The sequence below is a fragment of the Miniopterus schreibersii genome (genome assembly GCF_964146895.1).
Source record: "Miniopterus schreibersii genome assembly, chromosome: 1".
NCBI lineage: Eukaryota > Metazoa > Chordata > Mammalia > Chiroptera > Miniopteridae > Miniopterus > Miniopterus schreibersii.
Genome location: NC_138101.1, coordinates 149,643,665 through 149,668,394, shown reverse-complemented (window position 1 = coordinate 149,668,394; position 24,730 = coordinate 149,643,665). Strand labels below are relative to the sequence as shown.

Here is a 24,730-nt window from a genome sequence, read left to right as displayed (position 1 = left end):
TATGATTTTTCTTAGGTGGGATAAGTATTTTTCAATTTTTTTCATAAAAAGAAGTAAAATAATTACCTAATGATAGTTGCATATTTACCTGTCTTCTATAGTCATATGAGACTACTAAACTGAAAAAAGTAAAGTAATTACTGTTATATTTCCTCTTTCTAGGGTTGCAATTTTTCAGGATTCAAAACAAATGAGCTTACTCAACTACCCAGACACTTGGATGCTGAACGAATCTATCTTTTTATTTTAAAAGTCCATAACTTTGATGTATGTAAATATTATTTTAATTTTATTATATGATAAATTTTGAGGATATGATTTAATGAATCAGACCTTTATTTAAAGATCTGACAGATTAAGTGTTTAAGCAAGGTTTAATCCTTTGAGTATTATGTCTGGCAGGAAAGACCAGTGATGTTTATACACCCTGATCACCAGAAAAGAATGTGTTAGACCTGTGTTCCTGTCTCAGGAGTCTGAGGTTGCTAGTGTGTATTGGCTTGTCATGTGACTATAGCAAGTATTTTTCCCTCCCTTTTCCTGCTCTATCAGCTCAGGATATTTTAGCCTGCTCATTTTGACAACAAAATAACTTATGAGAGCTCTTCCCTACAACCCCACCTTTGAGCCTCCAGGTGTCTAAGGAATTTTTGAGTAGTATCCCTACAGAGTAATTAATTGATGAAAAAACTGTAGGCATAGGAAAGTAACTAGATCATTGGCCATTGTTCTAGTAGGTTGAGGGTTGGGTGGTTACTGGCATTGATTTCCCACTCAAATTTTAGGTAGTTACCTAACAAGGCTTCTATGTCCTGGAGGCTTAATCAATTCTCCTTGTACCCCTGGGCAGATTTTTTTTAGACAGTTCTCTGAGATGGACTTGGCCCCTACTAGGCCCTCTTCCCCATCTCTCCCCCTTAGGCTTAGAGTGGCTCTTTATTTCTCAACACAAAATCCTTGTTGTTTTCTCTCCTACTATAGTCTACAGTTCAGAAGGAGCATTATCAACCATTAAACCTGGATGAATCCATTTCAACCATTATTTCCTGCCCCCTTTTCACTCTCTTCAAGATGAAGGAGAGTATATCTCTTCAGTGTTCCATCTTCAAGATGCATTGTTCCAAGAAGAAGAGTGTGTTTGACCTATTTGGCTTTCCTGTTTGCCCCTCAGTTAGGAAACCACAGGACACCTTAGTTTACAATTCCACCTAGAATGGTTCAGTAATGACACACTCTCTTATTTTCCATGCTAATACAAATGTTTTTCAATTCTCGGGATTTTGATGAAAGGGAAGGGTTAACCTGCCCTCTTAATCTAATCACCTATTCCCATTTTTACAGAGAAAAATTATGGGTGCTAATTGTAGTTATGCCGGGTCATGAACATATTGATTCCTTTCACTAACTATACTTTCCAAGTTGCCTCAGGAAAAAGGTTTTATTGTTATGGAAATAAATTAATAAAATTATTGTTAAAATAATTTTATGGAATATTCTTCTAGGTCATCTATAATACTCTTTCTAACTCTAATATTTTGTGTTCTAAGGTGGAACTACATTTTAACCATGGGTGTATATATGCTTACCGCAAATCACAAGGCAATCACATAAACATGGCATAGAAGTTACAGCTGTGAGGAATTTTTAGTACAGTTAACTTGGAAGATGCTGGCATAAGTGAAATACCTAGGAAAGTGAGGAGTGGAAGTAGATATGGGCAGTAAGGGTGAATGTGTGTGTGTGTGGAGGGGGATATGAACAGCAGCTGGATTAGGATATCATGCGTTTGTGTAGCAAAGGCAGATTTGGGCTTAGATACCCAGTATTTATTAATACCTTTACCTTATTTAAAAAACAAATTTAAATTGGCTTACTAGACCATGTACAATGCAATAGCATTAAAATAAATAGATGATAAAATTAGAGTGAAGAGAAAATAAGCTTAGGAAAATAAAAATAGCAAAGGAAAGGTTATTTCATAGAAATGTTTACACCACAGAGCAACAATAATCAAAACAGCATGGTATTGGCAGAAAAACAGACACACAGACCAATGGGACAGAATTGAGAGCCCAGAAATAAAACCACATGTATATGGGCAAATAATTTTTGACAAAGGATCCAAAAACACACAATGGAGAAAAGAAAGCTTCTTCAATAAATGGTTCTGGGAAAATTAGAAAGCCACATGCATAAGAATGAACTAGACTACAGTTTGTCCTCATGTACAAAAACTCATTCAAAATGGATCAAAGACCTAAATATAAGATCTGAAACAATAAATTACATAGAAGGAAACATAGTTACTAAACTCATAAGCCTTGATCTTAGAGAAGATTTTATTAATTTAACCTCAAAAGCAAGGGAAATAAAGGCAAAAATAAATGAATGGGACTACATCAAACTAAAAAGCTTCTGCACAGCAAAAGAAACTGACAGCAAAACAAAAAGGCAGCCAACCGAATGGGAGACGGTATTTTTAAACAACAGCTCTGACAAGGGGTTAATATCCAAAATATGTAAAGAACTCATACAGTCCAACACCAGACAAACAAACAATCCAGTTAAAAATGGGCAGAGGACCTGAACAGACACCTCTCCCAAGAAGACATAGAAACGGCCAACAGATATATGAAAAGATGCTCAGCTTCACCAGCTGTTAGGGAAACGCAAGTCAAAACTACATTGAGATACCACCTCACACCTGTTAGAATGACTGTTATCAACAAGACAGGTAATAAGTGTTGGAGAGGTTGGAGAGAAAAAGGAGCCCTCATCACTGCTGGTGGGAATGTAAACTGGTACAGCCACTGTGGAAAGGAGTATGGAGGTTCCTCAAGAAATTAACGATAGAGTTACCATATGACCCTGCAATCCCTCTTCTGGAAATCTACCTGAAAAACTTGAAAACATTTATTTGAAAAGATATATGCACCCCTATGTTCATTGCAGCACTATTCATTGTGGCCAAGACATGGAAACAACCAGTGTCCTTCAATAGATGGCTAGATAAAGAGGATGTGGTACATATATACTATGGAATACTACTCAGCCAGAAGAAAAGATGAAATACTGCCATACGTGACAGCATGGATGGATCCTGAGAATATTATGCTGAGTGAAATAATTCAGGCAGAAAAAGCTAAGAACCAAATGATTTCACTCACACGTGGGATATAAAACTGAAACTCAGACACAGACAACAATATGGTGGTTACCAGAGGAAAGGGGGCTAAGAGTATAGTAAAGGGTAAAGGCAGCCAAATATATAGTGATGGAAGATGACTTGACTTTGGGTGATGGGCACACAGTGCAATATACAGATCATGTATCATAGAAATCTATACTTGAAACGTATATAATCTTACTAGCCAATGTCACCCCAATACACTTAATTAAAAAAAGAAATGCTTACAATAGCTTACAAGATTTGAACTTATGGATCTGTAGCTCAGAAAGAAAAGGTCAAAGTGCTACTATTATATGCCCTTGACTTCAGTGGCAATCCATTGAAATGAATGAGTTCCCCTTACCCCATCCAAACACATTCCTGCACATACAGTCATAGATTAAGTTTCTTAATGAACAAAAGTGTGTATTCTGCCCTATATCACACAGAACATAACGCTGGCTAGAGATGATGCTCAGTAAAAATATTATTGAAATGAATTGTGAAAAAAGGTCTTATATATATAAAGAAAGCTGAGCCACAAGCATACTTACATACACAAAAGAAATTCAAGAGAACATTAGAAGTAATTTTGTCCAACCTAGAGTCAATTTAGAAGAAAAACTTCCAAGTCAGATAATCTACAGGTTTTCAGATATATTTATATTTACTTGAAGCAAAAACGTATCACAAAGGTGAAGGGGTTGGTGAGAAGGAGAGAACCATTTAACTTTTTAAACTGGGTTTGGGTTTGTTTTCTTTTTCCAATTTCTATTTTTTGGTTGTTTTGACTATTGATATATTTTTAAAAACCTGGAATTTTCCTGAAAAAAAAAGGAAGTGATGATAAACATAACCAAAACTAAGACAAGAAGCAATCATGCAGTTAGTTTGCACTAAAAAGCATTTTTGCTTGAAATATGCAAAGAATTTAAGCAAAAGTATTCAGCTTTTGCCCCTGTATTTCAATTTATCTACTTTTTTTATTTATATACTTTACATATGTTCCTTGTAATTAAGAAGTACTAAATCTAAGTTGATGTTGTTATCAACATAAGTGGCCTGTGAAAGAGAAGTGCCCCCACAGAATACGTGATAATCTTGGTATAAAAGTTTGCACGATGTTATGTTTTTTGTTCTTGTTGTTTTGTAGACTTGTACTTGAGGAACAGGAATTTATACCTATGTGTTTCATTAAAAGAAATCTTAAACTCTACTGAATCTGGCATTTAAAAACTTTTAGTTGAATAAAATAAAATAATCTATTGAATGTACCTGTTTAAACCAAGATTTATAGTCTGTAATAGTCACAGTAAATAGATTTAACCTTATGGGCCAATTTTGATCCATTGCTTAAAGAGAACACTATGTTTAGATAAGGTCTAGAGTTATAATGGAGTTCATTGGTATAGAATTCCATGATTGTTGATATCTGTCTTCAGTGTAAATGAGAAATTGTAGCATATCTTGGATTTTTGCTATTCTTTATCTAGCCTACACTGTCATTTCCATAGGTCCAAGTCAAGTGTGATTATTGAGCATATGGAATATGGCTAATACAATGGGCCTGAATTTTTTAATTTTATTTTAATTAATTTATATATAAATTCAAAAACTAATACTTGATTCATTTATTTAAAAACTTTTGGGTATTGTTGAAACAAGATTACAACCATGTATTTTATGAACTCTAAATACTGATCTAGTATTTACGATGAAAATTTAGTGTTCAAACTGAGATGTGCTGTAAGTATAAATTATACGATATCTTTCAAATTATACGATATAAATCAAAAAAGACTGTAAAAGATTTAATTAATTTTTGTTATTATCTGATAATAAAATGATAATATTTTAAATATAGCTGATTAAACAAATGTCATTAAAAGTAATTTCACCTTTTACTCTTTTAAAGTGGCTACTAGAAAATTTAATATTACATATGTGGCTCCACATTAAATTTATATTGAACACATACTCTTTACAAAGCCTGTTTACATTAACGTCTTATAATGTATTTTAGTTTGATCCCCATTTGTCTTTTTTTCCCATAGGAAAACGTTCTTAAAATCTGGAGGACTCATTTTCTCTCAGAAGCCTCTATTGCTCTTTTGCATGATTCCTTTTGGTGGTGGTTTCTCCATAGATTTAAGGTATAATGATATGTTTTAAACTTCTTTTTTAGGTTGATTTGCAGCATAATTCATTTTTCAGTAGAGGTAGCACTGGTACAAAAAAAATGTTTTTCTGGATCCTTTTACAGAGCTTGTTTTTTTTTTTTCAGTATTCCATTTTTTAGTTTTAGTTAGAAATCCTTGTTGAAATCTAGAGTTCTTTCAGAGGATTAAGACTTTAATATGGATTTCAAAGAACCTGGGTCTTCATTTAATCAGAAAACGATCAGTGAAATCAAACGTTGTAGCTTTACTCAACACTATAATTTGCTGATAAACACTCAACAGAAGGTGCACTGCAGATTAGTAACCTTGAAGGAAGTTTTCATTTGGAAAACAGTCTACAGATTAAATGGAGAGAGGATCTCACTTGATTCAGAAAGGTTAGGACTCTGATTAGGATTAAAAAGAGAAAGAGGCGGGCATCTGGAAAACAATAAGAGAAGAAATGAGCAGCACATAAATCTTACAATAGAAAACATGTGAGCCTAGAAAAAGTGGTGAATATAGATGACAACTGTTTAGACTCTGGATCTGGAAGAATGGAAAATAGAGCAACCCAGGGCATCATAGTCTAAGCATTAAGAAGGTGTGCCACCCCATCAAGGAAGCCTGCAAATGGACTCACCTCCCCACCTTCCCCCAGCTCAAATTACCCACAGAAAACTGCTTATGAATCTTCACAGAAACTTCATACCATAAAGAAGTGGGTATTACCAATTTTACATATAAGCTATTTGGTTTGTGCTTTAATATAATTCCAGGTAAGAGTATTTCTGATATTGTTAGGAGCTGAATGAGGCACAGGAAGTAACATATCAATTCTACAAAGGTAATTTAATTACCTAGGGAAATTTCTGAAATTGGGAGCTTCATTATCTTACATTTCTTTTTCTAGATCTGGATCCCAAATTTATGTTTTTCTATGATAACAGAGAAAAACCTTACTTTCCCACTAAATCTGTTTGGATTATATAAAACAAGCTTTTGAAGAAATAATCTAGCAAAGTTCCTAGAAACTTCTGTCAGGCCATAGTATTTTTTTATTCTGAACAAAACACAGATTTGACACAAAAATATTAATGTCCCACTACATGTATAGGATTGTTCTTGGAATAATAAGGAATTTGATTTTTTTATCTTTAAACTCTCTAGGAACTACTGGCTTTCTGAAATGAAAATGTAATAATTTTAAAGTATTATAATTTAATAAAATTTTCAGGATCATTTGTGATTTTTTACTCGTTTTGAGGCCCAATATGTGATTCAGCTGGTTAATATTCTGTTAGTGTTCTAGGGGGCAGTTTGGGGATGCAGATCAAACTGAAGCAAAATTTCCATGATTTAACAAGAACGGTTCCTTATTCATCTGTTTTTTTGTTTGTTTGTGTGTTTTGTTTTGTTTTTCACTATTAAAGTAACTTTATTTAAGAGGAACTTTAGAAGTTAGTGTGCAGAGAAGTTGTTAGGACCTTGTGAACACCAATTATATACTTAAATAAATCTTGGACACTACTACAAAACAACATATTATGAATATTGTGGACCTGTCTATGTTTATTTTTTAATCTCACTCCCCCTAAATAAGGAGGCCAAAATAGAATATTCAAGAAATGTAGCAGAAAACAACACCCAAGATTAGGCAAAACCACACATTTTGTTTTCTCTTTGTCCAGTGTGGTGGAGGAGCGCTGGGAATTGTACAAGCCAGTTTGTCAGCTTTTCATGCTCCGTCGCTGAGCTGAGCTTGAGTCAGCAACGGGCTCTAGGTCTGGTTGGAAGGTCTTGTGAGCCAGGCCCACTATGTGGCAACCACTGCTCCCTTAACGACATATCATGTATCATTTCTATTTGGCTGATCATTTGGCAACTGCCCTCTGTGGGTTATCCATGTGTGTTTTAACACTTGTTCTGTAGTGTGCCACTGATGTGGGTCCATGGGTAGCAAATGGGACAGCAAATCCTTTGCTCCAACTGAAATACTGTCCCAGTTTCCACCTCTCAATGAGAAATTTCCATTGCCTATATGCAGCAGTATCACTTCAGGAGTATCACTGAAGCTGTTAGCAAATGGAGTGTAGCCAGCCAACATTGTGTAAAATAGGACTCCCAGACACCAAATATCACAAGCAGCATCACTGCCCTGTTGCGTAAGAACCTCGGGTGCTACACAATTTGCAGTGTAGCATGGAGTTGAGAGAAGTTCCATTTTTTCCTTGAAGTTGTTTTGCAAACCCAAAATCACAAATCCTAATGGAGCCCTCATTGGCTGATTCAGCCATGTATAAAATATTTCTAGGTTTAATATCACAATGAGCAACTCCTCAACAATGAATGTAGTCACTGTCCTAGTTATTACAATCAGTAATCACTAGCTTCCCGTTCTACGAAATGTTTTTGTTCGAAAATACAGTCAAGTAGCTCTGCTCCTTTCATCAAATCCATAACAAGTTAAACTTATCTACCATCACCATAAATAGTCTTTAAAGTGATAATGTTGGGGTGTTGTCCATAGCACTCCAAAATTTCAATTTCCTCTGAGGGAATCTTACTTTTGGCAAATAGTCTTCACTGCAAACTCCAGGTTGGCTCCTGTTCTGTTTGCAAGTGATGCATACATACAGTCACCAACAGCGGTCTCTTCTTTCAGTTCATACACTTCACCAAAGTGTGCAGCATTTCCACTTATCTGAACAATTGGTAATCCATTTGCCCTTGTGATAGGAGTGGTTTTATATCCTTCTGCAATAGAAATTGCAACAAAGCAGAATTCTCTGAAGAGTTGATGAGCATTAGCAGTGGCTGGCAAACCAGGAGACTCTAAGTGTTTTTGTAGTAAATTCAGTATCAAAACAAAAAGTATCATCTGGTTTTCCAGAAGCAGGCTTGAAAGGAGGTTGAACTTCTCTTTCATATAATTTTTCCAGTCAATATTTGCAAAAAAAAAAAAATTTTTAATGATGTCTTTTGATTTCTTCAGCTCCTTCTGAACCCAGTCTGTTTTCTGGATTCCTTTTGAGTAACACACTTAGAAGACTGTGCTTCAGCACTAAGAAACTGAGGCATTCCAAGTTTTGCTTTTTTTTTTTTTTTAAATATATCTTTATTGATTTCAGAGAGAGGAAAGTAGAGGGGGAAGAGAGAGATAGAAACATCAATGATGAGAGAGTCATTTATCGGCCGCCTCCTGCATGTTCCTGACTGGGGATGGAGCCCGCAACCCGGGCATGTGCCCTGATCAGGAATCAAACCCTGATCGCCTGGATCCTAGGTCGACGCTCAACCGCTGAGCCACACCTGGCCGGGCAAGTTTTGCTTTTAATATCATGTTCATGGTCTCATTTCTGTCTTTACCTTGAAGGGGCAGTGTAGCAGTAAGCATTTCAAACATAAGTATACTACATGACCACCAATCAGCACTCCAGAAATGACCTCTCCTATTTTCTACTTCAGGAGCCATATACTTCACTGTACCAGAAAATGAGTAGCCCTTCTTTTCTAGATCTACTAATTCTTTGCTGAGTCCACAATGTGTTAACTTGATATGTCCTATTTCCTCAAGCAATGTGTTTCCCAGCTTCAGGTCTCTATACACATCTTCTCCTAATCTGTGAAGATGATGCTAAGCGTGGGCTAGTTCTGCAAGGTAGACTTTCACGCCTTCCTCTGGAAACAGAACCTCTTTGGATAATCTTGTGAAGACACCTCCTCCCCTGAGAAAATCCAGTATTAAATACAGCTGCTTTTCAGTCTGAAAGGCATAATGCAACTTGACAATTAACTGATGATCTACTTTCACCAGTATATCATATCCCTCTCCATCTTTGTCTGAACTCTGTCTTGAACTTTTACAGAAGCTTTTTATAGCACCTTCATTGCATAGAGCTGCCCAGCATCAGGGCCAGTCTGCTTTCTAACATGAAAAACCTTTCCAAAGAATCCCTGACCAGGAACTTGGAGCAACTTATATCCTTCTCTAATGTGACGAGTAATAGGAATTTCTTTAACTCCTTCATCTTGGCAAGAATCTGCTTCTCCCTCTTCCATTTTAAGACGATTTACTTGTGCAGTGCCTGGAACCCCCCCCCCCCCAGCTGCAGCACAGGGATTCCCCAGTCTGGGGTGATGGGGGTGTGGGAAAGAGAGGAGGGGGGTTGCTGTTCAGCGGAGGCAGGAGAGCTCATCTGTTAGAAATTGCATTTCATCCGTGAATTTATTTCTAAGAGAGCTTATTGTTAGAAGTATGTATATTGAAGCCAGTGAACTAAATAAATAACATGACATCTTAGGAGGCCCCTAAATCCATCAAGTAAGTGTGGTGGGACACCCACACATTTTTACCAGCATTGTGTGGAAATAGATCCCCTCCTGGAATATTACAGTTTTCTTAGGTAAGCTATTTCAAGCTGTATTACATTTTAAGATGAACACAAAACACATGAATTCTATCTGCTTCATGGTCCATTTTATGAAAAATAAATAATTCTGATTTTATAACTGGAATAAAATAAAACTTAGTCACTTACATAATTTAATTACCAATAACATATAGTATGCTTCAGCATGCTGACTCTAAAACTTATTTTAGAAAATGTTGTATGATTAATGTAAGAGCAAATTTTGTTTATTTAGTGCCTGTGATTTAATGGTAGCTTGCTAGTAGAAAAAAAAGATGCTGTACTTGAACCCAGAAAACTAGCATTTAAATCTGGTTCTCCCAGTACTTAATGTGAGGCTTTGGGTTATTCAAAAAAACTCTTTAAGCCTCTCTTATCTCATCTCTAAAAACCCCACAAAAAACAGGTAGAAAATAATATGCCATGCTTTTTCCCCTGGGTGGTTGTGTATTCTAAAGTGGCATGAGTAAGGAGACACCTAGTAAACTGGGAAGTGCTATAGAAATGTAATATGGGATTCAGTATAATAGTTAAGAGATCTGGCTTTCAAAAACAAGGTTAGTAAACGATGTGACCTTGAATAGTATTTACCTCTCTAAGTCATTCACAAAGTTTAAAAAATCACCTACCTTATGTGTTTGTTGAGGGTGTTAAATGAGAAAATGCAGGAAACGTTTTGTTTTCATGGAACTAGGTATAGAGGGAGTGTTCAATGGATAAATCTACCATTATCATTGTTGTTTTTGCTGTTGTTATGTTGATAGAACACAGTGTTCTCAAACTCTTCTAAAAAATTGAAGAGGGAGGAACACTTCCTAACTCATTTTATGAGGCCAGCATTACCCCGATGCCAAAGCCAAAGATGCTACAAGAAACAAAAAATCTACAGACCAATATCTTCTTTGATGAGTATTAATACAAAATTCCTCAACAAAATACTAGCAAACCACATTAAAAAGATTACTCTCTGACCAGTCGGATTTATTCCTGGAATGCAAGTATAATTTAACGTGTTAAATGGCTTGGTCTCATGCATGTTAGATCTGTGGGTAACTTAAATACTCCAAACAGCTACAGGATACATTTTCTTTCCAAGCATACCATAACATTTACAAAAGAAATGGCAATTCCACTTTCCTACTCTGTCTCCTGTGGAGATATATATGGTGTGGACACTAGGTTGAATTGTATTACTCAAAGACATACTCTGGAAGTTTCTGTTTGGGTAAATTTCTTTTCTTCATACATATTAAGTATAGATTGTGTATTTGAAACGTGAACTTTTATGACTAGTAATATATATGTATATTTTAATTCTCTCACAACCCTATATTTTAGAACTATGCCTGATACATAAGTGATCAAGAATTGCTATTAACAATAGTTATTAGTTTTGCTATAATCTCCTTCCATAAATTTATCACACAATCATGAGCACTGTGTTGGGAGTTAGGAGACCTAGATTCTAGTCTGGCTCTCAATTACTTACCTGTATAACCTTAAATAATTCTCTTAATCTTTCTGAGCACCAGTGCAATCACTAAAATAGAGGGACTTAATATAGGTGATATCTAACTTCTGTTTTTGGTCTAAGATCCTATGCATTTATAAATCTCAGTTCATTTGGCTTGCTAATTTTATAGAAGACTACCACTAACTTTGAAAACTTTGGGGGTTTATTACCATGATATATTAATGCCAGGGTGCTTCTACAGTTGACATCATAAATGCATTTGGATTCTTTAATTCATCTTTATTGCTTAATTCATAGATTTGGATTCTAATTCATCTCCTCATTGCTTAACAGGGCAAGAGGTCAGGACTTAACCATAATATTGCCATTATTATCTATAGATTTCTTCCTTCTTTCAAGATATTTTGTTTTCAGTTTAGCTATCATGTCACAATTTTACTAGTTCTGGCTATGACTATTTCATCCCAGTAATTGCTTTAATTTCATGCTGTATTACTGGTAATAAAAAAATTGGAATGGTTATAGAAAAATAGAAGGTAACTAAGTCATTGATTGCTTTCTGTATGCCAGCTACTATGAAAGAACCTTCATTAATCAATTTATCAAGTATTTTTGTGTTTTCTATATGCCAAGCACTGTGCCAAAGGCTTGAGGTAAATCACATAAAACATGATCCTTGTCCTTATTTAATTTTAAGATACTACTTTAAGATATGGATATATTATCAACATTTGGCAGATGAAGAAACTAGGACTTAATTAACTTGCCCAGGGTAATGCAACTAATGAAATAAGAGCCAGAATGCAAATTCAGCTCTACATGATGCCAAAACCCATGTTAATTCCACTGTAGCAAATGACTTGCTCTTTAAGAATAGATAAAATTACTGACACTATGCAAACAACTTCCAATTTTAAATTGTAATATTAATGATTTTAATTACATTCATCTTTTATTTTTTTAAGCCTGACCAAAAAAATCAAGATTTCTTGTTTGATAGGATTTCAGAAAGTTACGTGGCACTTTTTATGAGCATACATCTAAATCGAAAGGATGCATTCTTTCAGGTAAACATAGAAATTAACTGGTTATACTAATTATTTTGGGAGCTAATGAAATAGAAATATAGTTATTTTATTTAAATACATATGGGAACATATTTTGTTACTTCAAAAGCAAAATTTCCTGAAATAAAGTAAGTTATGATACTATTTTAATCCTCACCCAAAGACACACTTTCTATTATTATTATTTTTGATTTGAGAGAGAAATAGGAAGGGAGTAGGGGAGAGAGAGAGAAACATCGATGTGAGAGAGAGATATCAATCGGTTGCCTCTCGTACGTGCCTTGACTGGAGATCAAACCCACAACCTGGTCATGAGCCCTGACTGGGAATCGACCCTGCCACCTTTTGGTGTACAGGATGACACTCCAACCAACTGAGCCACACCGGCCAAGGCAGTTATGATACTATTTTAAAAGTTATATCCCCCATTCCAGAATATTGTATTCCCTTGACTAAAAGTCTTATAGAATCTCCCTAGTGTGATATAGGTATTTTGTTTGCATATTAATAATTTCAAAACTATTGACTCATTCCATGTATATTCTTGGTTTTTTTATATTTATCTACAAAATTATCTATCAAATTTTTTTTTCTTTATAATGTATCTTTTGATCCAAGAGGACTTGAAAAGCTTATGTTATCCCTAAGGGCTAAGTACATGTTACAGTAAAGAACAGGGACAAATTTATGAATCAAAATTTTGTTTTACTTTTCTGTTATAGTAACTAATAAGTAGGGTTGAGTAAAGTAATTTATGTTCCTGCATAATGTTAAGTGAAGATGGTAGGAATTTCATTGGGTATTTTAAAGTTTAAACATCTAATATTTCAAAGCAGAAGCCATATTCAAATACTTCAGTGTGTTGACATCTGTAAATCAGAAATACATAAGTATTTTAGAGTCTGTAAATGTTTCTTTTCCCTGGGTAAAACAAACCTAAAATAAAAATAGTTAAGTGTCCTCCATAAACAAACCTAAATTGCTAAATATTTATGTTCAATCTTGACCTATATATATACTGTGTCACAGAAGGAAACTAGTAGTGGACTTGGAATGAGACTTGGCTTCAAGTCTAGAATCTGCTACTAATTACCTGGAGGATCTTGTTAAGACATTCAGTCTCTCAGTTCCACAGCTGGTTGTCTATCAGATAAAGAGGATGATCAGATCCATGATTCATAAATTATTGTTTTGTAGAACAATGATGTTCTCAGAAAAAGAATATAATTTTGCTAATATTGATTTTGTTTCTTATTTGCAGGAAAAAGTTAATAGTTAGGATTTTGTGTAATTAAATTGTTTAGAGTTGACAAAAAACAGCTGTTTCTCTATCCATAATCTTTCTTTGCTTGAGAACCAGGCCACCTCCCTGCAGGTTTCTCTCCTTCAGAGCTATTTAAGTGAAAGTGGAGCCTCATCTCTCATTGACCAATTCCATTATTTTTAACTCATTCAGATAAGTGGGAGTTTTGTTACTATTGGCTCATCTGATTTATCTTACCTAAGGAAGAGATATTTATTAATATTTAAGAATCAAAAATTATCTTCAGGTCTCATTATTCAGTACATATTAATTGAATCTAAACATATTCAGTGTGGCTTTTACTTCCCTCTCTTCCCATATCATACAACAATGTTCCCTTAGAAATTTTCCCAACACAACTTGACACTTGATCTCTTTTTCTCTTGATCTCCTGTAGGTAAGGTGCTCACAGAAAACTTTTAGAGGTTTCCCTTTTTCATCATGCTTAACATTTTAATTTTAGTCATTAGTATGGTTTTATGTACCACAAATAAAATATTTGATTGTTTCTGGCATTAAAATATTCATAGTCCATTCAATAAAATTAAATATATTAACATATTAAAGCATTCTCTCCTCCCCCCCGCCAAAAATAATCATGTTTTTCAAAGAATATCATCAGTTACCAGCAAATTTGAGCACCCCTGGATTCGGTGACTGTGTTTTCTATTGCTGCTCTAACAAGTTGTCACAAACTTAGTGACTTAAAACAACAGAAATTAATCGTCTTACAGTTAAATAGGCCAGAAGTCCAAAATGAGTCTTAAATGACTAAAATCAAGGTATCAACAGGACTACTTTCTTTAAGAGGCCCCAAGGGGTAATCCATTTCTTGCCTTTTTCAGCTTCTGGTGCCTGCCAACATTTTTTGGCTTTTGGCCACATCACTCCAGTCTCTACTTCTACCATCACATTGCCTTTTCTCCTATAATAAAATTTTCCCCAGCTTCCCTATTATAAGGACACTTTGCGATTACATTAAGGCCTGTTGTATAATCCAAGATGCCTCCCCATCTCAAGATCCTTCACTTAATGATATATGCAAATCCCTTTTGCTGTACAAATTAACATTTACAGGTTCCAGGAATTAGGACAGTTACCTGTAAAGGGCTTTTTTGACTTTAAAATTTTACAGTATTAAGGGGCTAATGTGTGATTGTAAATACTGAGTTGAATGCAGAGTACCAAAATAGTAAGTAAATGTTTTTAAACCTTTAATATAAAAATATCATATCTTTCTATGTTTAATCACTCCCTGAGAGAAATTTAGTATTTTAGGGACTACTGGTAGAACCATATATTTGTTGATATATGATCATAGTTTTAATATGTAAATAACACAATAGTGGTTACAATATATTAACTTACCTAAACAGGCTTTAATTATTTAAAAATATGCTTCTTATTCTCCGATAATTATGTGACATGATAGAAGTGTTAACTAAGGCTATGGTTGTAACTGTATTCCAATATGTAAATGTATTATGTCAATACATTGTACACATTAAATGTACACAATGTTATATGCCAATTATATTTATATACACTTTAATTAGAATGACCTATATATGTTACTTTATAAAAGAGGTTAACAATAGCAAGGTCAAATGAAATAAATATGTATTCATCAAACCTTACCTTATTTGTTGACTTCATCCTTTATCCAAATTAAATTTTTCCCCAAATGCTATCAAGTAGCCAAACTGACTGATTTTATTTTTAACTCTTGTTTATGTTCCTCAGTTAGATGTACAAAGAGGTAAGAAATGGCCGAAAGCAAGCTATAACAAAAAAGGGAAATTTATAGTTCACAAACTTAATAATTTCTTTGGTAGTTGAGATATGTTATATGAAATATTAAATTATTCAAATATGACTGGTTTTGGTAGGTGTATCCTGATTGTTTGGCACAAGCTATCTATGTGACATTCCAGGAAGCATTTCCAGAATCCAGTGACCTCTTTAATGATGAATTTAAAGAAGATCTAGGGAATACCATTTTTCTCTGGTTGTCAGGTATGACTAAGTCATTTAAGTATTGATCATTATTTTAGTACCTAAAACTTTTGGATTTTGTTTGCTCCAGTCAAAAGATAGGTAGTTCTTTGCCTTACAAAACATGCCATATGGATGCTTATGTTTTAAAATACTGATTATTCTTTTGTGAAATTTTTACAAAACCAAAATTAATCAGTTATTAACTTTAGAAGTAAAATAATTTTTTTATAGGCAGTGGAATTACTGCAGAAAAATGAATTGCTACAGAAATAAAGTCATGCCATATACATTTTTATATTTGGAAGATAAATATTTTAAGCTGATTTTGGAAATAATATTTATAACAAATAATATTGAATAAATTCTAGAGCTAATTGAGTTCCTCATAGGACATACAATCATTAATCAAGGAAACTTGTTTTTTGAATTATAATGTGCTTATAGGCAAGAGTGGTAGGACTGGAAAACTAAAAGGAAGTAAAATCCTGTTCTAGAGTATTTAGCTAGAGATTTAGGTACGTGGGTTTAAAACTAATGTATAGTTACATATTCCAGGAATGACCTTTCCAACATTTTTTTCTAAGACTATTATGGACTACCAGAGGCTATTGACAATTTGTAAGTGGTACTTCTTGTAAATCTTTTGGTTCAAATTTTGACTGATTTTTAAAACTGTTTTATGTCTATCCTTAGTAACCAAACCACTTCTATCAGAAAGTGTTTCATATTATAAGGAGAGAGAGACACCACAAATTCCTGTCTATTGATTTTTCAGGATACAAAATTACTATACAAAATTAGTTGCATCTCTCTAACAACAAAATATTTGAAAAAGTAATAAAGAAATCAGTCCCATTCACAATAGCATCAATAACAATAAACTCCTTAGGAATAAATTTAGACAAGGAGGCTGAACATTTGTACACTGAAAAGTACAACACTTTAATGGGAGACATTAAAGAAGGCACAAAAAAGGGAAAGATATCCTGTGTTCATGGATTGGAAGAATCACTATTGTTAAAATGCCCATACTACACAAAGTCATCTATAAATTCAATGGAATTGCTATCAAAATCCCAATGGCATTTTTCACAGAAATATAATAAAGAATCCTAAAATGTATATGGAACTACAAAAGATCCTGAATAGCCAAAGCAATCCTGAAAAAGAACAAAGTTGGAGGCATCACACTTCCTGATTTCAAATTATACTACAAAGCTATAGTAATCAAAACAGTTATGTTACTGGCATAAAAATAGATACATAGACCAATGGAACAAAATCAAGAGCCTACAAATATACCCTCATAAATACAGTCAACTAATAGTTGACAACAGAGCCAAGAATACTCAATGGGAAAGGATAATCTTTTCAATAAATGGTGTTGGAAACACTGGATAACCACATGAAGGAGAATGAAATTGGACTCCTATTTTATTTTATTTATTATTATTATTTTTTAAAATTTATCTTTATTGTTGAAAGTATTACAGGTGTCCCATTTTCCCCCCCAATTGACCCCATTCACCTCGCTCCCACCCCCTCCCCAGGCCTTCACCCCATCATTGTCTGTGTCCATGGGTTATGCATATATGCATATAACTTCTTTGGTTAATCTCTTCCCACCCTCCACCCCCCTTCCCTCTTCCCTCTGAAATATGATCGTCTGTTACATGTCTCTGGATCTATTTAGTTCATCAGATTCTTTTGTTCATTAGCTTCTTCTTAAAGGAAACCCTTCAACATTTCCTGTAGTGCTGGTGTGGTGGTGATGAACTCCTCTAGCTTTTCCTTGCCTGAGAAGCTCTTTATCTGACCTTCAATTCTAAATGATAGCTTTGCTGGGTAGAGTAATCTTGGTTGTAGTTCCATGTTTTTCATCACTTTGAATATTTCTTGCCACTCCCTTCTGGCCTGCAAGGTTTCTGTTGAGAAATCAGCTGACAGTTGTATGGGTGCTCCCTTGTAGGTAACTAATTGCTTTTCTCTTGCTGCTTTTAAGATTCTCTCTTTGTCTTTAACCTTTGGCATTTTAATGATGATGTGTCTTGCTGTGGGCCTCTTTGGGTTCCTCTAGTTTGGGACCCTCTGTGCTTCCTGGACTTGTAAGTCAATTTCTTCCCCAGGTAGGGGAAGTTTACTGTCATTATTTTTTCAAATAGGTTTTCAATTTCTTGCTCTTTCTTCTCTTTCTGGCACCCCAATAATACAAATGTTGGGCCTCTTGAAATTGTCCCAGAGGCTCCTTATGCTATCTTCATATATCTGGATTCTTTTTCCTTTTTGCTCTTCTGGTTGGGTGTTTTTTGTTTCTTCATGTTCCAAATTGCTGATTTGATTCTCAGTGTCCTCTACTCTACTGTTGATTCTTCATTTCAGCTCGTGTAGCCTTCATTTCAAATTGGTCCTTTATTATGTCATTAATTTTCTCAATTATTTTCATCATACTCTTACTAATATCCTTGAGCATCCTTATAACCATTATTTTGAACTCTGTATTTGTTAGTTTGCTTGGATCTATTTATTTTAGTTCCTTTTCTAGAGATTTCTTCTTTCCTTTGTGACATGTTTCTTTGCCTCCGCATTTTGGCTGCATTCAGGTGTTTGTTTCTGTGTATTAGGTAGAGCTGCCATGTCTCCTGGAATTGGTAGAGTGGCTTTGTGTAGTAGGTGTCCTGTAGGGTCCAGTGGCTGAGCCTCCCCAGTCACCTGAGCTGGGCCTTCTAGGTGCTCCCCTGTGTGGGCTGTGTGCACTGTCCTGTTGTAGGTGAGCCTTGGTTGCTGTTGGCGTCCCTGGGAGAAATTGACCCCCGGGCCAATCAGCTGTGAGGACCAGCTGTAACTACAGCCAGAGAGCTGCTGTGCTGGAGACACCCCCGTGGAGCAGGATTTACTTCAGTGGGGCTTTGGTGTCCACCAAGTGCGCCCCTTGAGTGTGTCACTCGTGGATGTGGTAGGGTTGTAATCCAGCGTGGTCGAGTCTGACCACCAGGTGCACTGTCTCTGGGGCCTCCCGGGAGGTGCAAAGTCAGCCTGTGCCAGTGCCTTGCCCAGGGCCACCCAGCATGAGCTACACAGCAAACCACAGTTGGCTGCTACTTGTGCTGGGCTTGGAGGTGTCCAGGAGAGGCCAAGCTATGAGCCAATGCAGGCTGCCGCTAGTGCCAGGCCTGGGGCAACTAATCAAGCTGTATGGGGCCCGCTGCTGCTTGTTTGAGAGATTTTAGGAAAGTCCTAAGCATGAGGCTCGAGAGGCCACTTGCACAGATAAGCCCCTGGAAATGGCCTGGATGAGCTGCAGGTGGGGAGGGGCGGGGCCTCCGGGAATCACGGGGCGGGGCCAAAGGTGTGAGTCAGGTGCTGGCGATTCAAACATGGCGCCTGCCTGCTGGCTGCGTGCAGGGAGGACTCACTAAAGGAGCAATGGCCTCTGCCAGCCCTTCTGCCTGGGAGGAAGCCGCCCCTCCAGCTCTCGCCCGACTTCAGGCAGGTTAGTTCCTCCCCGAGTGTCCCAGGTCCTTTCAGGCTGCTGCCCGGCGCTGGGCTCAGAGGGAGCGTCCGAGTGAGTCCGTGCACGGGCCCTTTAGAGAAGCTGCTGGGGCTCCCGCAGCCTCCGCGACCCTCAGGGACAGTCCCCCTGGTTTCACAGCCCGGAGTTGTGGGGACGTCTCTTCCTGGCCCTGGAGCCCTGGGCTGGGGGCCTGCTGTGGGGCTGGGACCCCTCCCTCCTCTGGGAAACCTCCACCACTGAGATTCCCTCCTGGGTTTCAACCCCGGCACCGGGTGTGGGCCCGAGGCTGCGTCTCCGGGATTCAGCCCTGATCCACCCGCGTCTCCGCCCCTCCTACCGGTCTCGATGCTCCTTCAGCTCCCTGGTTGTGGGGCTTCTGTTCAGCCAGATCTCAGGAGGCTCTGAGTGATGGTGGTTCTGTGTTTTAGTTGTAATTTTGATGTGGTTGCGGGAGGCGGCGGGCGCAGCTATTCCCTGCGCCGCCATCCTGTTTCTCGGCGCCTGGACTCCTGGTTTATACCACTCACAAAAACTGACTTGATTCAAAATGGATTGAAGGCGTAAACATCACAAATGAACTGCAAAACTGATATAAGCAAACATAGGGGGAAATCGCCTTGACATTTGTCTTGACCAGTTTTTTTAATATGACACCAAAATTCCAAGAAAGAAAAGCAAAGATTGATAAATGTAACCATATCAAACTAAAAGCTGCTGCACAGCAAAGGAAACCATCAACAAAATGAAAAAGCAACTTATGGAATATATTTTCAAATCATATGTCAGATAAGTAGTTAATATCCAAAGATACAAAGAACACATATAACTGAATAGCAAATAAATAAATAAATCTGATTTTAAAAATGAGCAGAAGAACTGAATAGACATTTTGCCAAAGAGGACATACAGAGGCCAACAGGTACATGAAAAGGTACCTGCTTAACATCACTAATGATCAGGGAAATGCAAATCAAAACTGCAGTGAGGTGTCACCTCATGCCTGTTAGAGTGACGGTTCTAAAAAAGATAACAAATAAGCAGTATTGGTGTGGGTGTGGAAAAGAGGGAACCCTTGTGTACTCTTGGTAGAAATGTAAATGGTGCGTCCACCATGGAAAACAGTATCAAGGTTCCTCAAAAAATTAAAAGTTGAACTAACATATGGTCCCACAAACCTGCTTCTGGATATATATTCAAAAGAAATGAAAATTGGAGCTCAAAGAGATATCTGCACTCCTATGTTCACTGAAGCATTATGCACCACAGCAAGGCACAGAAACAACCTAAGTGACTGGCAGTGGATAGGTGGGTAAAGAAGGTGGGTATATGTAGACAATTATTCATCCATGAGAAAGAAGGAAATCTTGTCATTTGTAACAACGCGGATGGACCTTGAGGGCACTATGCTTAGTGAAATAAGTCAGACAGAGAAAAACAAATACTGTATGGTATCACTTATATGTGGAATCTTTAAAAAGCCACATCCATAGAAACAGAGTAGTATGGTGGTTACCGGGCATTGGGGTGTGGGGGAAATGGGAAATGTTGGTCTTTTGGTGATAAGATGAACAAGTTCTGGAGATACAATGTGCAGCATGGTGATTATAGGTAATACTACTATATTATATACTTGAACGTTGCTAAGAATGTAAATTAAATGTTCTCACCATAAGAGAAATTGTAATTGTGTGACATGATATAGGTGTTAGTTAACACTATTGTGGTAATCATTTTGCATTATATAAGTGTTGCAATATATGTGTCTTATCAAATCACATCTTAAACTTACACAATATTACATATCAATTATATCTCAATAAAGCTGTAAAATATTAAAATTTAATAATATTTCAAAGCTAAAGATATAGAACACACTTTATTTGGATGTTATGACTCTATATTAATGCCCTTCTTTAGAAGAGTCCATATTTAGTTACCACTTTGTATTTTCTACTTGTAAATCATGTTGGGACACAGTCACAGCTCTACCAGTGGCAAATTGGGAAAAGAAGCAATAGAGAAACTAACATGCATTAAACGTTTACTATGGACCAGGTACTGTGCCAAATAATTTTACATCTGCCTTGATGTCAGGCAGTCACTAAGTTTAATTGAATTTTAGGTCCCTGTGTCTAATGCATAGTTTAATACATAGGAGGCCTTCAAAAGTGTTTGTTGAATGTTATCTCTCTTTATATATCAGGACCTAGTAGGGTTTACTCCAGAAATGGAAGGATTATTCAACACCAGACTGTACTAACCATTTCTTCTGTTTTCTGTCTCCTAATGCTTTGATATCTGGGGTCTTTGCTGACCCTGAAAGGACTGCCCTTCCCAGGGTTAGCCATTCCTAGAGATATTAAACAACTTATCCATGAGAGTGCTTTTCAAATACAAACCAACCTATCCAGAGCCCACACCACAACCCCCGCCATTATTGGGCTCTCACTCTGGGCCACTATCCATTTGCCCTAATCATCCCAGGATCAGGTACCAGACAACTGGGAACAGCACCTATGCCCCAGAGCCACTGAAATTATTCATACTAGCCAATCATAAGTATGTGTACCCTGCCTCAACCTTACTTTCCCTCAGAAACCACAATAAATGCTCTTGCCCACAGTTTCCTCTCTTCCTCTGCCCCTGGCCAACTCCTGTGCTTCCTTATGTGGCCTCCCATGGCATAGAGTGCCCCCTCCTCTGGGAAACTAAGTAATAAACTCTCTTTTCAATGTTAATCATCAGATCTGTTGGCCTTACTCTCTCTTAAATAGTCTATTAATACACTATATTTTAAAACAATCTATCAAGAAGCATTCAAATTAAACTGAAAGCTGTTGCATGTTTTACCTACTGACAACTAGTTGAATCTAAAAACACTTAGAAAATTCTAATTTAATAGCTAAATATAGCAAATAATCCTCATTAAATGTTCACTAGTGAGAAAATGTTAGCTACATTTATGAATATGTTGATGTATAGTAATAAGATGAGCTCATATTTCCCAGTTTCTGAACACTTTAATATATATTATCTCAATAACCTTCAGAACAACCATATTGTAGTACACAAAGAAATTTATATTGTTTTTATTTGTATTGCTCAGAATACAAATGTTTAGTGTGGTTAAATGAATTATTCAACCCTCCATAGCTTTTGGAACAAAAGCGGAACTTTTTAGGTGAAATATATTTTATTACTTTTTGGGCACTGTTATTGATTCTTAAATATTATTTTTAAAATAATAGGAGATAAAGACAGAGAAAATTTTAAAACAATAATCACCTGTGCTCAGAGGTAAAATTGCTCCTCACATAAAAACATTATGAATGCCTCTCTATGTTAACAAGTATTTACAATATAACTTTAATGGATACTTGAAATCTACTGTATAGTACTGTTGTTGCATATTTAGGTCTTTTCCAAGTTTTCACAATAATTAACCTCCTATGTTCATATATGAACTTAGTGTATGCCTATGAGTCAAAAGGATACATATCAGGCTTTAGCTCTTTTCTAATTCACTGGTTTATATAGTAAGACATTAACATTTCTGCATAAAAGTTCCCTCATTAGAAACTTGAAACTGGCAATCCTCACAGGACTGTTGTGAGCATAAAATGTATAATACTCATAAAAATGCTTTGACAAATTAAAAAGATATTTTCAAAATCCTAATTTCATTGGCTGACTATATATTTTATTATTAACAGGTTTGAAACCTCAAAAAGGCTTTTGGACCAAGTGGAAACTGAAAGAACTGTCCACAACAACCATACATGGTACCAAGAAAGCACCTTCCAAATCCATAAAGGAAAGGATAGCAAGAAGTCAAGAACGCATATCAAATTGTAAGTAAATTTATGATAAATTCAAGATTAAAATAGCCAAAATCAAGTGTGCTAAGTTATTTATTTGTCAGAATTTTCTAATGATTTATTCTTTGGTGGGGATCTTCAGATAACACTTGATTTGTACATTGAGGTTATAGTAGCAGCTTAAATATTGCTTTCCCTCTTAGTTTTTCATCATAGAAGTTATATGTGCTTACCTCCTTTTCCCATTTTGCACATATTTATTCTCATATTTATTTGTAGGAACTTTTCAGGCACATTACAAATATTCTTACTTAGCTGTATTGCTAACTGGTTAATAATGTCATTTGCCAATAGATCAGTTTAACTTTTTTTTCAGTAAATTTAAATAATGTTTCTTTAGAGTCAGTTTTGTGGCATGTTTGTCAGGATTCACCCAATATTATGAAAATTTCTACCTTCCTTTTCTAGTACTTCTTATTTCCATGTTTTATCTAACATTTTAATCCATTTGGAATTTATTTTGTTATAAGGAAGGTAGCCGTATTCTACTATTTTGTTTTCTCCAATTGCTTCTTATTAAATAGTCTACTTATGGGCTACTTGAAATATCAATTCACTTGGATATATTTTTGTAATCTCTTCTGTTCCTTGAGCTACATGCCGAATTCCTGAACCAAACTTCTCAATTACTATAGATTAATAAGCACTATAAGGCAAGTTTATTTCTCTCTTGTTTATTACCATATTTCTAACATGAAACATAGGTCTGGTTGGTGCTCAGGCCTCATTTCTGACTCATTAAATCAGAGTCTCCGGCTCAGGATTTTTTAAAGCTACCCAGATGATTTCAATGTGCAGGCAAAGTTAAAACCACTAATGTTGAGGGAAATACCTTTCCAATCTTCTAGATACAGGCCAGAAGATGGAGGGATTAGCCTACTCAACTACTCTTCTGAAAGTGTGATTTTCCCCACTCCTATCCTCATAGAGATCATTCTGTCTGATTTCTATCTTTTAGTAATTACATGAAATTTCTTTTTGCTGTTGCCATGGGTTTTCCCAGAACTTCATACACAGTTGTTATTTTGAATGGAGAGGTACTTTACTACCTTGACCCAGTCTTCCATATCTGTGTTTACTTCCCACTCTCACATGTAAATAACAACTTGGCTGAACATAAAATTAAGGAATTTGGAGGGAGCTCTTTATTTTGTTAAAATTTTAACTTACAGAAAGTGATAGGAATAGCATAAGAGATCCCTTTATATCCCTGATCCACCAACTGTTTAAATTTTACCCTATTTTATCATTCTCTCTCTTCTTTTTTCATATAGCATTTAAAGCTATAGATTTCTCTAAGCACTGTTTTAGCTACATTCTACAAATTTAGGCATGTTGTATTTTCATTATCATTTAATCTAAATGTATTCTAATTTTCAATATAAATTCTATTTTGATCCATGGGTTATTTAGAGATATAGTGTTTAATTTCCAAATATTGGGATTTTCTAGATATCTTTATAGTTACTGATTTTTGATGTAAAAATATACTCTATATGATCTTTTGCAATGTATTGAGACTTGCTTTATGGTACAGTGCATGGTCTATCTGGGTGAATATTTCATGTGCACTTGATAAGAATGTACATTCTGTAGTTGTTTTATAAATCTTAATTAGATCAATGTGTTTGATAGTATTATTCCAGTCTTCTATGTCAAGGGTTAGTGAACTATATCCTATGAACCAAATATGGCCTGTAGCCTGTTTTTCTGTCTTGTGAGCTAAGAATGATTTTTACTTTTTTTTTTTTTTTAATAT

The 24,730-nt window shown here is 35.8% G+C and overlaps 1 protein-coding gene and 1 pseudogene across 2 annotated transcripts in view; one reads left to right on the top strand and one right to left on the bottom strand.

Annotated features, from left to right (window-relative positions):
- FAM227B (family with sequence similarity 227 member B) overlaps positions 1 to 24,730 on the top strand; it is a 188,631-nt gene that overhangs the window by 27,641 nt on the left and 136,260 nt on the right. Inside the window, exons 7-11 of the mRNA XM_081139022.1 lie at positions 163 to 267; positions 5,224 to 5,322; positions 12,180 to 12,281; positions 15,474 to 15,600; positions 22,807 to 22,944. Coding sequence (XP_080995148.1) covers positions 163 to 267; positions 5,224 to 5,322; positions 12,180 to 12,281; positions 15,474 to 15,600; positions 22,807 to 22,944 — 571 coding nt within the window. The remainder of the gene's footprint in view (positions 1 to 162; positions 268 to 5,223; positions 5,323 to 12,179; positions 12,282 to 15,473; positions 15,601 to 22,806; positions 22,945 to 24,730) is intronic.
- Positions 7,178 to 9,390, bottom strand: LOC308564497 (ribosomal protein S6 kinase alpha-6 pseudogene; annotated as a pseudogene). The gene is made up of 2 exons: positions 8,639 to 9,390; positions 7,178 to 8,400 (listed from the first exon to the last, which is right to left on the bottom strand). The product of its transcript is annotated as a ribosomal protein S6 kinase alpha-6 pseudogene (transcript).